The sequence below is a fragment of the Corylus avellana genome, chromosome ca6 (genome assembly GCF_901000735.1).
Source record: "Corylus avellana chromosome ca6, CavTom2PMs-1.0".
Classification (NCBI taxonomy): Eukaryota; Viridiplantae; Streptophyta; class Magnoliopsida; order Fagales; family Betulaceae; genus Corylus; species Corylus avellana.
In genome coordinates this window covers 24,902,437-24,918,186 of record NC_081546.1, presented here as the reverse complement: position 1 = coordinate 24,918,186, position 15,750 = coordinate 24,902,437, and the positions used below count along the sequence as shown (strand labels likewise).

The window sequence follows — 15,750 nt, the reverse complement described above, 5'->3', positions numbered from 1 at the left end:
TCCAGCTACAGTGCCTGCCCCTCTGTTGGCAAACATAGCCTGGAAATTCTACATAAGTTCCATCCTTATCCTTTTTTTTTTTTTTTTTTTGGGAAAATTACAATTTACCCCCCAAAGTTGACGCGTTTTTCAATTCGAATACCAAAGTTTCAATTTTTGCAATTGACCCCCACAAAGTTTCAATTTTTTTCAATTCGACCAATATTATTCCAAAATTCCCATATTGCCCTTGATTTATTTTATTTTATTTTTTATGAAAAATAAATAAATTTGGGGGTGCAAAAATGGCCAGATAGCCAAAGGGGTGGCTAAAGCCACCCCCAATTTTTTTATAAAAAAATAAAAATTAAAAATTAGGGACAATATGGGAAGTTTTGGATACAATTGGTCAAATTGCAAAAATTTGGAACTTTGGGGGGGGGGGGGGGGGAAATTGTAAAATTGAAACTTTGGTATTCGAATTGAAAAACGCTGTCAACTTTGGGTGGGTAAACTGTAATTTTCCCTTTTTTTTATTTTGTTTTTGGTCCTGCAATTCATGTTCAACAGTAAATCTTAATTCCACCTATTTAATTAAATAAGTTAAATCCCTCCGCTATAACCCACTAATTACATGTTGGATTTGTGTTGGGTCCACTGTTGTATAAAAAATTGCTAGCCATAAATGTAGCATGTCGGATTCGGTGCGTGTTAAGACATGAATATAAGACTATACAGGTTAATTACAACCGAATTTATTTAATTAAGCGGGTTAGATCTTACAACCTTAACCAACTATAATTTATGTTAAGTTCATATCGAGTTTATGGGTCATATAAAAAATTGACAACCATAATAAGTACATCTTAGGAAATCATTGTTTGAAAAAACTCAAATTTCCTTGTATTGAAAAACTCAAAAGGATTGATCACATCTGTTACCTTAGATAAGGATTTCACTCTATTCCCCTCCATTTGGTCAGCAAGCACAACTCCATAAGACATTAGATTTATTCTCATTTTTCAAGTTGTCCACACACTTTTCTTTCTTAAATTTTTTAATAACAGTTGGGATTTTTCCCAGTGTAAAGAGCCCTTGAATCAACACTTGATTATTATTATTTTTTCATATATTTAAAGGTTCATCTAATTATAAGTACACATCAAAAGAAATTGGTTATGTATTATATATGATATGCAGATACAGAAAATTGAGCTTGAAATCAAAAAGAAATTGGTAGGTCCACTTTCCCAACTTCCATTTACAGATTAATGGCCCATGGTGTAGTGTTATTGGGACACATAACACATTGATTTTAATAACCTATTGAGACCCAAACCTATATTCTCGGGAGTGTACTCTATATGGCCCATCAAATTATTATTATTATTATTATTATCATTATTTGAAATGGTTCATCTAATTATTTAATCCTGTTAATTTATGGGCAAATTCAATTTTTTTTTTTTTTTTCTGTTTAATAATCCTACTAGAAAATGAACAAGTTTTAAGAAACAAAAGTAACGATTTATAGAGAAAATGAAAAATCAATCATATAAGTCTATAATAAAAACAATTGTCAATGGTCAATATTGAAAGTGTGAGAATTATTCTAATCTTTTTTGGCCTTTTGGGCAAGTCTTAAAAGTCCGTTTGGGATTGCGTTTGAGGGTTCTAAAAATGCTTTTAACACTTAAAAAACCCGTTTAAAGAAAAAAAAAAAAAAAAAAAAAGTATTCGTTTGGTAAACAAATTTAAAAGTGCTATTAAATCAATTTTCAATTAAGGAGTTAGATGGGCTACATTTAATTTTTATACAATCAAATCACTTTTGAATACTTTAAACTTGAAGTTTATGCACTCTTTTAGTCAACACAATTAATTCCAATATTTCCCAATACTAGCATTATGAATATATTAACTGTTTGGGTGACAAACATTTAATAGATTCAAGATTTATCCCTACCTTAGTACAATATAAATTTAATTTGTAGAGTCATTTTGAATTATTTGATTTCTTAGATCTTGAATTTTAGTAAAAAAATTTTGTAGAGAACATCATTAATTAAAAAATAAAAACCCCAAAAATATTTTTTAACAGATTTTGAAGGATTAGGGAACAATCGCCCCTTCAGTGATCCAATCTTATCCTTACATATAGAGTTTCTTATCGTTATATAATTTTTTTTTTAAAAAAAAAAAAATGTCTCATACCTCTTTTATTTATTTATTTTTTTCTTTGTGAGTTTATAATTTTGAAAATTAAAAATATGAGTTAAATCATGTAATAAATAAGTAATTTTATCCATTTTTTTGGGTCAAGTTTTTACTGTATTTGTTGTATATTAAGAAAGTCATGTTTGAAACATTAAGAAAGTCATGTTATTTACGGCACGTATGCCTGTAAATAAATAAAAATACAAAAAATAAAATAAAGGTTTAGAGTTTAGACTATCTTCACGTATATATTAATTAAATTATTATTCTGAAACCAAATTATTGGAATATGGAAAAATTAATTAATTAGCAGGTAATTAGCAAATGATTAGAAGAGAAAAGAAGAGGAGGAGGAGCGTACAGAGTTCTGTACAACTGGCCACGCGTTACAACCGCAATGGCACGCTACGCGGAGCACAGAATAAACAGAACCCCAACATCGTCTAGCTGGAGTTAAAAGCCAGGTGCCCAACCCTACCACCTACACTACACTCTCTCCGCTGTTAAAAACAAAAAGGGAAAATACTCCAAATCGCTCGCTCTTTCATTGCGCAGAGGCAGAGGTTCCCCACCCGTTGGATCTCACGACGCCCGGCTCTCTCTCTCTCTCTCTTTCTCTCTCTCTCTCTCTCTCTCTCTCTCTCTCTCTCTGTGGCTGTGTGTTTCTCTTTCTACTGAAGAGGCAATCAATTGAGCTACTGTTTCTTGGAGCATTGGATCGAGCTTGATTCATTTCTGTTTTGATTTTGTTTGGAGCATAAAATCATTCTTTTTGAAGAATGATTATGACGGCTCGGTGATCATGTAGTAGGGGAATGTTTTAATTTTCGTGTATGATTCGATAATGGCGTCGATCCGCCGGACTTTATCGCCGTATCACGACCGGCAGTACCAGAATGGCGGGGGTCCGTACTCGCCGAAGCTCTTCTCGAGCCCAAGGCACCCCTCGCAGTTGCCGGAGATTGCCGCCCGAGTCCGGGGATTCCTCGGATATCCGCCGCGGAAAGGTCAGCTCGGCCGGCGAAGAGCGTTCATCTGCAGGTGCTTGTTGTTCTTCTTCTTAGGGTTTCTGCTAGGTCTAGCGCCGTTCAACCACCACGTCAATGACGGCGACGACGAAGACATTCGCGGTCGCCGCGACAACTTCTCCTTCGAGATCAAGCCCCCTCTCGTCAACGCGCACCAGAAAACGACGCTGAACGACGTCGTCTCGGCCGACGAAAAGAGCGAAGCCCTAGTCGACGCGGTGAGCTTAGGCCTGAGGTTCGATTTGGTGCCGAGGAAGCAGCTGATCGTGGTGACGCCGACGTACGGCCGGCCGCTCCAGGCGTACTTCCTGAACCGGCTGGGTCACGTGCTGCGACTCGTGCCGCCGCCGCTGCTGTGGATCGTGGTGGAGACGAACCCGGCGTCGATGGAGACCGCAGAGATACTGAGGAAGACCGGAGTGATGTACAGGCACTTGGTGTGCGCTCGCAACTCCACCAATGTGAAGGACAGGGGCGTCCATCAGAGGAACACGGCGTTAGAGCACATTGAGCGCCACAGGCTCGACGGCGTCGTTTATTTTGCCGACGATGATAACATATATTCGCTTGAGTTGTTCCAGAGCTTGAGAGAAATCAGGTTGGTTTCGCTCCCATTTTTAGCTATGTTTTCCATTTCCACAATCTATCTTTGGGTACTCTTAATAATTTGATTATAATATGGCCGATTTTGTTCTTTTTATTGTTGGGAATTAGCTGGAGGATCACATATTTTCTTACCTTATTCAGAATTGCCTTGAAAGCTTGGACATATATAAATTTTGCTTGTGGATTAGAGCTGCTGCCTATTGTGTATGACAGAATGTGTTTGTGATGGGATTAGATATAGAGGAGTTAAGTGGTTGCTTTGAAGAAAAATCGTTATGGGCTTCATTTTTTATTGTTCTTTCGAGTAATTCAAACGTGTTGTGAGCTCCTTTTCTCACACAGGCCACAATATTTATCCAGACTCCCGCAAACACATCGTTAAAGTGGTTTAGGCTCTTGCGTACATGAATTAACAAAAAATGAAGGAAAATGATTTATTTGATTTGTTGTTTTCACATCACTCGTATTAATTATGACATAAATCTTTCAGCCTTAAAGTTGTGTGATTGTAATACTCTAATGGTGTAAACATTAATAAGGTTCAGTGTTTTCAATTGTATTTGACTTATTTGGGTACATTGAATGCTCCAAACACCATCTCCTTTCTTCTTTCCTTCTATTTCGGTACATTGAATGGTTTCCTCTACACAATCTCTCCGTTCTTATTTCCTGCTATTTGGTTGCATTGAATGTTTTCCCTCCACACCCTCTCTGTATCTAGTGATAGTAAATTTTCAGTAGACGAGGCAACAGACACCACCCCCCCCCCCCCACACACACACACACACAAACACACAAACACACACCAAAAGGGAAACCCAAAAAAAAAAGAATAAAAGAAATAAGAATCAAAAAGGGAAGAAGAAAGATTGAACATAATCACTTTTAACTACTATTTCTGAAGGAAAATGAGGATAACCATACTTATTGAGTTAATTCTGTCTCTTTGTGAAGCTGCTGATATTGGTTTCTATAAATTCATTGTGACTACGGTGTCAAAGAAATATATAAATGTTAAAACTGTGTCATTAAGAATGAATTGCATCATAACCTACTTCCCTTCTCTTGCAAAATCATGATATTGGTCTGCTTGCGTTGTAGCCGGTTTGGTACTTGGCCAATTGCTATGCTTGCACAAAGCAAAAACAAGGCCATATTGGAGGGTCCAGTCTGCAATGGGAGTCGAGTAATTGGATGGCACACAAATGAGAAAAGTAAGAGACTTCGGAGGTTTCATGTTGATATGTCAGGATTTGCGTTCAACAGTACAATCTTGTGGGATCCCAAGCGATGGAGACGTCCCACTTCGGTTCCAATTCGACAATTAGACATAGTGAAGGAGGGTTTCCAGGTATACATCAACAGCTGCTTCTTCCTGATATTCTTTGCAATATTGTTTTGAAGTTTCCAATTCTAGAAAATACTTGTGCAATATTATACTTTGTGGACTTACTTAACGTATTTTTACAGGAGACCACATTTATAGAGCAAGTGGTGGAAGATGAAAGTCAAATGGAAGGTATACCGCCTGGTTGTTCAAGGATAATGAACTGGCACCTTCATTTGGAAGCTCATCATTTTGTTTATCCCAGAGGCTGGCTGCTTCAGAAAAACCTCGATGTTGTCCTCCCAATTAAGTGAATCAAACTTCAATGCTGCAATTTCGATGCCTTGAGAGGTGAGATTTTAATTGTTTCCTTCTTCTTTCGACATTTTTTTTTTTTTAAAGTAATTGACCCCAAGAAAAGGGGGACTTGTTCTTTTGGATGAATAAGAAGTTTCATTCAAACAACTGAAAGTACATGAAAGCCTGCTTTAGCCGTACAGAACACAATCAGCTTAATGCTGCACACTAGCGGTTGGGGGGGCACTTCAACTAACTAGAACAAAACCTTTATAAGAAACATCAAATACAGAAAAGGGAATCCTCCAAATACTACAAAACACTCGTTTTGAATAAAGTTTTTGAAATTTTTGGTTATTAAGGCAATGACATTTGTAAGAGCTTCTTCATTTAATTTAACACTTGCTTTCTTTCATGACAGCATTTCCCTATTTCATGTTGGTGGTCCATTTTATCCCTGAATGGATCTTTGCTTCAATTTGCCACCATCAGCATTAAGCAGCACTTACTTTTGCTGTGCTGGGAAAAGCAAAGCAATAGAAGATTTTATAAATTTTGTTTTTGTAGAAATTTTCCTGCATGATATTCTTTAACAGAAACGAAAATTCCGTTTTTGTTGTAGAGTTTTGGTACATGGTTTTTTGAGGTTTCAGCCAAAACGGAAGATGTCGGTGCTGTGGGGGTAAGCCTTGTTATGGATCCCTACTTTGTATGTGATATAGGAATTGTATCAAAAATCAAGGGAGGCGAGGCCAACTTGATCATCATTGTACTTCTCTCATTTTTCCTTGAAAATTATCTGCATGTGCAATTGGTCTTGCAAAAGAGAGACTATTTCCTACGGCTGACATTGTCCACTTATCCATTCTTTGGTATGGTAAGAGATAACTATAATATTATGTTACAAGCATTTCACCATGTTGTGCAGAATTAACTCTTGAATCAATTATTAATTTTTTTTAAAAAAAAAAAAATTAAGGATTGGTTGGTGTCAGCATTAATATTGTGTGATGCTTTTAGGATAAAAATGTAGTTTTAAATAAATAAATAAAAAATCAAGGATTGGTGGTTGGTATTGCACGTCAGCATTGTTGGACACTTGAGATAGCATTACTCTATAACGAAGGCAGAAGAGTAATGCTAAATATTACATTTTTTATTTTCACTAAGTATTTCATTAAATATTAAATGGTAAATACTACCTGTTGGGTGGCAACAGGAGGATAGGCAAGAAGTAGAAAGACTAGAACTGGATTTGAACAGGTTATAAATTTTTAAATATGATAATTTAAAAAATTCTAAATAACCCTACAGATTTGGGCATTTATTAATAAGCTCCGTGAGTTTTTAACTATCAATTAAATCCCTGAGATTTGAAGTGCTATCAAGCAAGGGTTTTTTCGTCCACATTCCGTCAAATTTTAACAGCATATTTGTTAAATTCCAAGCTTTTGTCTCACTCTTTACGATTAATAAGTTACAGTGGGATGTGGTTAATTTCAAACAAAATTGTATAAGAATTAAAAGCCCCTAAGAAATGACATTTATAATCGTTTAAATAACTTAGAAATAATCTATAATATATTTTAAACAACATTATGCTTAAAATATAAATTAAGATTGTTTGAAAATCATATTCATTTAGGCTCTATTTTTTTAGCCCTAATATATTTTTCGTAAAACATGGAAAATATTTGAATATTAATAATCACTTTTCTAATGCGAACCAAGCATTGAAAAATGTTTTCAACAAAACATTTCAGGATACCAGTTTTTTTTTTTGAAAAAAAAAAAAAAATTCAGTAGTTTTTAAGGCGAATAAATGAAGCCTTAGTAGATGGTGGTGGTGCAACTGTTATGGTGGCTTATTTTCTCACCTCTACAATACTAGAAGCCTTCCAGAAACACAAAAGGGTGAGGCAGCAGGATATCTATTGAAACCTGCCCCAGATAGGGTAGAAGATGAAGATGAAGATGAAAATGAAAATATGAAAGATTGTACACAAGAAATGGAGGAAAATTATAAAAGATTACAACCTATATAACACAAAGGGGCCTGTGACAGCTTCAACTGTATTCGCTGCAGCTACTCAACAAAACATGGTACTTAAAATGCCGAGACGATGCAGAAAATCTTTTAAAAAAAATGAAAATTTGAAAGAATGAAACTACAAAAGAAATCGGAAGATGGAAACATATATGAAACAATGACAACTATGGTACATTCCTCAGGGCGGTCGCAGGAGGTAGGATTCTTTTGGCGATTGCGATCCCGATCCCACATTACCGGACCAGTCTAGTTTCATCTTGGTTCACGTCAGTAGTCAAATATCCAAGTGATCGGCCACTCTATGAGCAACAAATTTGTTTCCAAAACTGGAACCAGTGGTACCAATGTCTTGACTGGTCTAAACACATAGGGTCAATTTGCAAAACTTCAGGCTCTCTACTTGTTTCACGTTGGAGTTGCTCCTTGAACTGAAGAACTTGTGCTGTCAGCAGAGTGCAAAGATGATGAGACATGAGGTAGTTGCAAATTCGTTTCGTTTGCAAGACCAAGAACTGCTAGTGTCGATCTGCCGAAATGCAAACCCGGTAGGTTAACCAAAAATACAAAACTAAAATTCAAATAAATTATTTATTAAAGAAAATATATCAGACAAAGGTGAATACCTGATTTATTGACGTAGTAACATTACAGCTAAATAGGGAACCAAATAAATATTCTAGAAAGTATTATCGTTACAAGAAAACCATGGGTGCCATGACTATTTCTATTTAGTTTCCATATTCCAGAACTTCAGCAGCTGAAGAAAAGCTTGATGATATGTAGACAATCTGAGCAATTTAGTTTATGGATTTAATTTCCATGTCACACCAATTGACATGACGTATCTATAGTATCTAACACTTCAGTATTTTTTTAAATGGCTGACATGGGAGGCCACTTAAAACATAGAATGTCAGCCGGTGTGACGTGGGTGTGAAAAGAGTAGCCATTCCTCTTTGCTAGTATTATGCCCACCCTCAGAGAGCCCGTGATTTAAAAGCTTAATATTAGTATTAATGTTGCTGCCGGAAGAATTTTGAACCATATCTTCCATATGATTAATGCATTTAACGTTATGATCAATTTCGCACATATTCTGACAGCTCAAACATCAGGAGATCATTATCAGATGTGTACTAGATGGAAAAATCATGTACAAACAGAAACAATAATATAAGTGACTACTTTCGATCTATAAGAACATCTTTTCTGATTCAAAAGGTCGAACAAATTGTACGTGCAGGTAGACGTTTGAAAGCACTTCAGTTTAATTTATTTAGGCTTTCCCAAACGTACTAACTAATTACACTTCTAGACCAAATCTCAACCTAAGGTTGGAATTCTAGATTTTAACTTTCTGCAGTTGATTTGAGTGATGAACTTCATGAATATCCAAATGTCACCTAATAACCAAATTTCACTCTATGCCGAAGTTTGAAAGGTTGAATGAGTTTCAATTCAATTGAGAATGATTCAGAAAAATTCTTTCCAAAAATGTAAAGACAGTCCTTATGACACCTCAAATAAATTAAACAAAAAAAGAAACATGATAAATATCTAAAATTCATTTATATACTGTGAATATACAGCCTTGTCAAAGAACTAAAAGTTGCAGTAGTGCGTAGGAAAGGCATCCAAAAAGATCCAAGAAAATCGTACCTAGGTACTGAGGTTCTAACACTTGGCTGCCTTGCATAGGAAGCAAGGGGACCTCTAAGTTTAGAGTGTTTATTCAGAGAGCTTTCAAGTTGTGGTGCTGGCAACTGCAAGGAACACAGAGGGAAAAAAAAAAAAAACTTTAAAGTGAAAAGGTATTAAAGCCAAGAAGAACTCTTTACACTTTATAATATATATTATATGATACCTGTAACAGCACATCAAAAGAATGTGGCTGCGTCTGAGACACACATTTCAAAAATCCTACCCACAGCTTAGGCATTCTCCACACCTGCACTCAAAAAGTATGTATAAACATCAGCTGTAGCACAATTATGCTAATAATCAGTATGAGCTGATAAAACACAGAGCACACATGGTCAAATTTTTTTATTTCTATGCTTCAGAAAACCCTAATTCTATGTTGAGTAAGCATACCTGTCTGTTCACAAGTTTGGAAAGAATCTCCATCACGAAATCAACCTAAATAGAGCAAACATGATGGTTACAAATTATTCTTCGTTTAAGTTGTATCTACCAGAGACAAATAACACATTCACATTCAATGAGATACTTCATGTCGTCGAAAGTAACAAATTGTCAAATACCATAATTATTGAAAAAAGTAAAAACAAAAAGAGAAAGGGAAAATCCCATTTAGCAAAACCATCTAGATTTGCATACTGTATGTGACCAAGTAGAAACTTTTTTGATATGTAAAAGAAAGAAGCAGAAAATCATTCCTCACAAAAAAAATTTCAAAAAAATAACCAGACCATCCTCATTAGTCATTGCAATGAAGTGAAAATTTCACATATAGTCCATATTTGCACATTGTAAACAAAATATATATGATTTCAACATAGACATTACCATAGTTACAAAGATATGAACATAGCATATAGAAGGAAAAAATCTTACCAGTGTAGGAAAAGCATCAATTGCCTGAATCACTGTTCTCATGAAGAGTAGAGGTAGAGGAGTTTCATCAACCTGAAAAAACAACAATTACTACTAACAAAGAATTGGAGATGATAATATTCTAGATCATATATGATATTCACATACCATCTGGTTCAATGCCTTTGCCAAGACCTGCTGCGTGAAAACTGTCCGTTGCTCAAAACAGGCTGAACAAGCATCTGTTATCTGATAACATGAAACAGAAGCATAAAAAACAAAAACATTGATGCATTGCACAGCACATGAAAAGGACAACCACTTAATACCTGTAAAAAACAATCTACATGTGGCATGATCACTAGCATATGTGATACATAGTGCATCATGCAACTGGAATTTAATGATTAACATCAATCAGAAATCCTACGAGCTAATTCGAAACATTTTGCAGAGATCCACTCCAGAAGAGTTAAACCAGATATCCTGGATTGGGCTGCATTTTGAGCAGGGCAAAAGAGTGTCTGAACCTACCTTACCCAACCAATGGTGAGACTGGACCAGAGTTTTCAGGCACTCTCAAATTGACGTATAGTTGAAGTGTTGCGCACTTACAAAACAAAGGTCAATAAAACAACTTGGGGATATTCATCCAGATAATGCTAGTTAACAGAAAACATTTTTCAGGTCAAAGACTGATGAGTGGCCACAGTAAAAGAAAAAGATTAAACTAATAAGCACTAGTAGGAGATTAATTCGATTGAATTTGGTGGCACCAAAAGGACCAAAAGAAAAGTTGATACCAAAATATAGGTAGTGAGATAAGATTTGAGTGCAAACAGTATTCAGATATTCGGGTGGTATAACCCTAAAAGGACTAAACAGTAAAAAAAGGAATTACAAAGTCACCTTTAAGTGATGGGATTGGGGATTGTACAATTTAGTAAGTGTTAGTTCATGCCATTAATTTTCATTTACGATAAATTATGTAATCCAATAGACATTGCAAAGAAAGTAATTTTCAAACTAAACTTACATCCCAGACAAACCTCAACTTATGCTGAATTAGGGTTTCAGCTATTCTTGCTAGGGTAGTGAGGTTGGAATGTGAGTGACCCACTTAAACTCTAGGATCAAGCTAGGTGCCATACTCACCCTATTATGTCATCCCAAATTTATACTGCTTTCACATTTATATACAAGCGCAAACAACTTTACAATATTAAAAGACTACAACCACTCTATTGGGTGAAATTTGGGCAAAGAACTCCTATTTGTGAAAGAAGGGGCAGAAGGAAGAAGCATGCAGCAGGCAGGGTGAGCATAATATGAATATGCAGTTCATATGTTATCTTGATGAATAAAAACTAAGGCTTGCTTGATGAATAAAAACAATTACTAAAAAATATAGAAGACATGCCTTCTTAAGTGCAAGGCCATCTTTCTCAGGAACAATGTGATGGATGGCGACCAACACTTCCACAGGTGTTAAAGCTGGACCCATATGAGCTGAACCCTGGCATGAACAGATTTGAACTCTCAATGTTTGTTGACTTGAGGTACGGGAGGGTAAATTAACATTAATATTTTCTTTTAATAGCATTACAAATCAATATTTTTGCTAAAAGCAAACGCTAAGATACTTTCAAAATAGATAGAATGCAACTTTTTTCTTTCTTTCTTTCTTTTTTCCCTTTTTTTTTTTTTTTTTGTCAGAAGAAATGAGAAAGAAATGAAGCACAATCTAATAATTTCAATTCTTGACTGAACTTCTGCTTTAACAAGTGCATCAGAGCAGAAATTAGTAGCTTTAGAAGCATGACCGATCAACAAAAGCAAATTTTTTTTTTTTTTTGATAAGTAACGAAAGCAAATTATTCATAACATCTTGATATACATTTGGTAGTTCTTCAAGAACAATCTAAAGTTAAGGAGCCTTTACTTTAACCCAGCCACAACTAGAATCAACAGAACTCTTCTTTTTCCTCTCCTTCCCTACCTCCCTCTCTCTTCAAGAATAATCTAAGGTTAAAGAGCCTTGACATTAGCCCAGACACAACTAGAATCAACAGAAGTCTTATTCTCTATTAGAATGATAAAATAACGATGGAATGTGGAATCAATTCTTTTCCCTCTCTATTAAACTGATAAAATAACATAGGAATGTGGAAGGATAAAAGATTTCAAATGAGAAATGTAGGGGTACTAAATCTTTTACTAACAGATGCTTACAAAACTAATGTGCAACTTATTCATTGATACTCGTTACATTTCTATTAATTAATTGTTTTGTTTTTCTCCAATAAATGAGCTACATATCAGTTTAGTAAACCTCTAATAGTAAAAGATTTAGTACCTCTAACATTTCTCATTTCAAATATGTGAAGATCCCACTCCTACAAACAAACCTACATGGCGGGGAGTCCATTGATAAGTAGAAAATAAGAGTGCCCTCATTATGTTACAATTATGAATTATACTTAAAACATTTTTTTTTTTTTTAAATAAGATACAATAAGATATGGCAGAGTTTGTAAAATCACAGATAGAGCATTCACATTTACCTGTAGTATGTGAGCAAGCGCCATCTGGAACTTTTCTAATGGAAGGTCAACAAGCCGAGGGAAAATAGGTAACACCTGCTAGCACAGAATGATTAAAGTTCACACACACAAGAAAACATCTGTCAAGTAAAACAACACATCAGAGTTGATAATGCAACTACTTTTTTGCAATTGGGGAAATACTACTTCTGAGAAAATATTTAAGGAGTGGATGGAAACACTAAAATCACACAAACATGCCAAATTCTCAAGAATGAAAATCATCTTGAAGACGTATTTTTTCCCCACCATAAATGTAAGAATGAGCCTTATCTTCAATATGATCTCGATCTGAGTCTATTTTGAGGACGCCTTTAGGTTCATCTCAAAAGGCTAATGCAGTGTGGAATAATATCATTGAAAGAAAGGAGACGAAGTTACAGGATGAAGAAAGAATGAGCCTTGTATTCAACATGATCTTGATCTGAGTCTATTTTGAGGATGCCTTTAGTTCATCTCAACAGGCTAATGCAGTGTGGAATAATATCATTGAAAGAATGGAAAGAAAGTTACAGGATGAAGAAAAAAATACCTATCTAAGGAGGGAAGGCTCACTCTTATTAAAAGTACATTACCAAGTTAACCTATATATTTCCTCTCTGTGTTCAATACACCTACTCATTAAGCTAAAAATGGAAAGGTATAACATGATTTTGTGGGAGAAATTGCTGAACCATTTAACTTGCATTTGGAGTGTAGTGTGCTCTCCTATCAAATGCGGAGGCTTGAGAGTCAGAAAGTTGAGAACTTCCATTCATGCCTTGCTGGAAAGTGGTTGTGAAGATAGGTACGTGAAAGAGAGCACATATGACCACGCCTTATTGGGTTGAGATACGGAAAGTTTAATAGTCAATGGACATCAGCCTTGGTGAAAAGACCATATGGATGTATTCTATGCAAGAGCACTAGGAATGAGTGGAAGCGGTTTTATGGTTTCATTACGATTGTGGTGGGGGATGGCAAAAGGTAAGCTTTGGCATGATAATTTGTGCGAGGAACCCTTAAGGATTTACTTCCTGATTTGTTCTGTACTCCTGATGAAAAATAAGTGTTGGTAGAGTCTTATCCAGTTTTTTTCAGGGAAGAGGTGGATCAAACAAGGAGCCCTAGATTTATGCGTGCATTTCATGATAGGGAATCAGAATTGGATGCATTCTTTGTGTTTCTTTATGCTAAAATTCTGTAAGGTAGATGGTAAGATAAGATGGTGCAGAGACTGAATAGAAATGGTAATCTACACTTTGTTTTATGGAAGTCTAAGAGAATCTTCTGGTGTACCCCCCTTTGGAAAAGTGGTGTGCAAAGGCAGTACGAAAGATAGCTTTTTTCTTTTCATGGACTGCCTTCTATGGTACAACTCTGATAATCTTATCAAAAGAAACATTATTATTATGGATTGCTCCTGCATGTGTAAATCAAGTGGGAAGTCAGTAGATTATTTGTTACTTCACTGTCCTGTTGCGAAGGGTTTGTGGTTGATTGTCTTTTCTCTCTTTAGAGTTCATTGGATGATAAGCAAATAAAAGGGTGGTAGATATGCTTCATTGTTTGAGTGGAAAATGTGGCCGTCACAATGTCTGGAATGCTGTCATACTTTGTTGATGTGGATCAGTTATTGTGACAGAAAAGTGCAGATATCTTCAAACACGCTGAAACCATTATTTTATGATTGTTAATTAACTGGATGACTACTTTGAGTAGTCTTCTTTTTCTTTTTTCTCTTTTAAGGATTTTCTTGATTTGTTAGAACTTTAGATTATTCTAAAGCAAATTTCTATTATACAGCCTGTATACTTGAGGTTTCCCTTTTGTCTTAATAACATTTATTCACTTATATAAAAAGAAAAAGGATATAATTTCACTAGTCAATTTGGATTTGAGTTCAGCTTAAGTCTTTCGCATCCAACTAGGTCTGGTTTATTTTAAAGGTACTCCAAATTCTACACTTTTTGAAGAAGGAAAAAGGAAATTAATGAACTAGATAATGACACACCAAGAGTACAGCAAGACTTAGCAGTCATATAAAGAGTAAAGACAGCAAAAAGAAGAAAAATTGAAACAAACCTCATTTTTGGAAAGTGATGACAACATTGGAATAAGAATTGTGACATCCTGCAAAGAACAATAGGCTACATGAGAACCAAAATGGCAAAAATAATATTTTGTTAAGAAACAGAAAAAAATTTAGTCACAAGAAGAACCTTTAATTTAGTTTCATATAAATGTTTAACAGTGGCTAGCAGATCAGAAGAAGGCGTTGTATCTTGAGTCAATATTTCCAACACCTTGCCAGAAAACAAAACCACCATCAGCATCATTCATGTACAGGATATCTGAGAATAAAAAAGTTTCAACGTTGAAACAGATAACTGTGACAAAAAAATGGAGAAGAACCTACCAGTGTCAAAAGATTTTCACTTCCTTGGGGTGGATCAGATATTATATGGAGCAATTCAGAACAAGATGACCCTAGGGACCTTACAAGAATGGGGATATGACGATGAAAAGCCTGATCATCCAAATAGGTTACAGAGAAACAGTTAGACAGTGTATATATAGTAATCATGTATATCACATTTATGTTGTCAAACTTGTCAAACAATGCCTTGTTTAATGGTAATGACAAAAGAGCTTAGTTACATTACAGAGCATCTGGCCAATCAGGCAAGACTGCTCCAAATTTTCACAGCATATAGATGATCAAGTATAAATATTTCCATAAAAATGGTATTCATTAATCCGTCCCCCAACAAACAAATTATGTGAAAACAGATGGAAAGGACAAACTTGCAGAGATGCTATTCAGTTTAACAAGTTTACAACTAACATCAAGGAACTAATAGCATCCAACAGTTGGACAAACAAAAGGATTGGATTTAATATTCTTAGCACTTGGTTTTTTTGATAAGTAATATTCTTAGCACTTGGTATGATGACATAAACTAAATTGAAGGCCTAGAGCTTCACCCAAGACCATTTCCACACACATGCCCAGATACAAACATTTCAATCATGCAGAAATATAGCATTAATCTATAATTATCTGCTCATTTTGAGTTGGTTTACTTGGAGACCCAATTTAGACCA

At 35.3% G+C, this 15,750-nt stretch overlaps 2 protein-coding genes across 3 annotated transcripts in view; one reads left to right on the top strand and one right to left on the bottom strand.

Moving 5' to 3' along the window:
• The first annotated feature begins 2,680 nt into the window (after nt 1-2,680).
• Nucleotides 2,681-6,252, top strand: LOC132185324 (probable beta-1,4-xylosyltransferase IRX9H). 2 transcript variants are annotated; one of them, XM_059599113.1, is made up of 4 exons: nt 2,681-3,822; nt 4,932-5,181; nt 5,301-5,508; nt 6,077-6,252. In XM_059599113.1, the coding sequence occupies exons 1-3, from the start codon at nt 3,041-3,043 to the stop codon at nt 5,469-5,471; spliced, it is 1,203 nt and encodes a 400-aa protein (XP_059455096.1). In that variant the 5' UTR covers nt 2,681-3,040; the 3' UTR covers nt 5,472-5,508; nt 6,077-6,252. The 2 variants fall into 2 exon arrangements, with proteins under 2 accessions (XP_059455096.1, XP_059455094.1); XM_059599111.1 differs by having other exon boundaries at nt 5,876-6,252.
• A 1,158-nt stretch (nt 6,253-7,410) lies between these two features.
• The window catches only part of LOC132183605 (uncharacterized), a 30,787-nt gene continuing 22,447 nt past the window's right edge, over nt 7,411-15,750 (bottom strand). The window contains exons 17-27 of the mRNA XM_059596959.1: nt 15,062-15,172; nt 14,865-14,948; nt 14,728-14,775; nt 12,625-12,699; nt 11,481-11,576; nt 10,229-10,309; nt 10,082-10,153; nt 9,599-9,643; nt 9,369-9,452; nt 9,164-9,267; nt 7,411-8,030 (exon numbers count right to left, since the gene is read on the bottom strand). Of these exons, the coding sequence (XP_059452942.1) occupies nt 7,910-8,030; nt 9,164-9,267; nt 9,369-9,452; nt 9,599-9,643; nt 10,082-10,153; nt 10,229-10,309; nt 11,481-11,576; nt 12,625-12,699; nt 14,728-14,775; nt 14,865-14,948; nt 15,062-15,172 (921 nt within the window). The 3' untranslated portion in view covers nt 7,411-7,909. The remainder of the gene's footprint in view (nt 8,031-9,163; nt 9,268-9,368; nt 9,453-9,598; nt 9,644-10,081; nt 10,154-10,228; nt 10,310-11,480; nt 11,577-12,624; nt 12,700-14,727; nt 14,776-14,864; nt 14,949-15,061; nt 15,173-15,750) is intronic.

Bases quoted from the DNA above. Each gene is read 5' to 3' on its own strand.
- LOC132185324 (XM_059599113.1), top strand. From the start codon at position 3,041: ATGGCGTCGATCCGCCGGACTTTATCGCCGTATCACGACCGGCAGTAC. The intron at 3,823-4,931 runs GTTGGTTTCGCT...CTTGCGTTGTAG, and splicing joins CAGAGCTTGAGAGAAATCAG to CCGGTTTGGTACTTGGCCAA. The intron at 5,182-5,300 runs GTATACATCAAC...GTATTTTTACAG, and splicing joins TAGTGAAGGAGGGTTTCCAG to GAGACCACATTTATAGAGCA.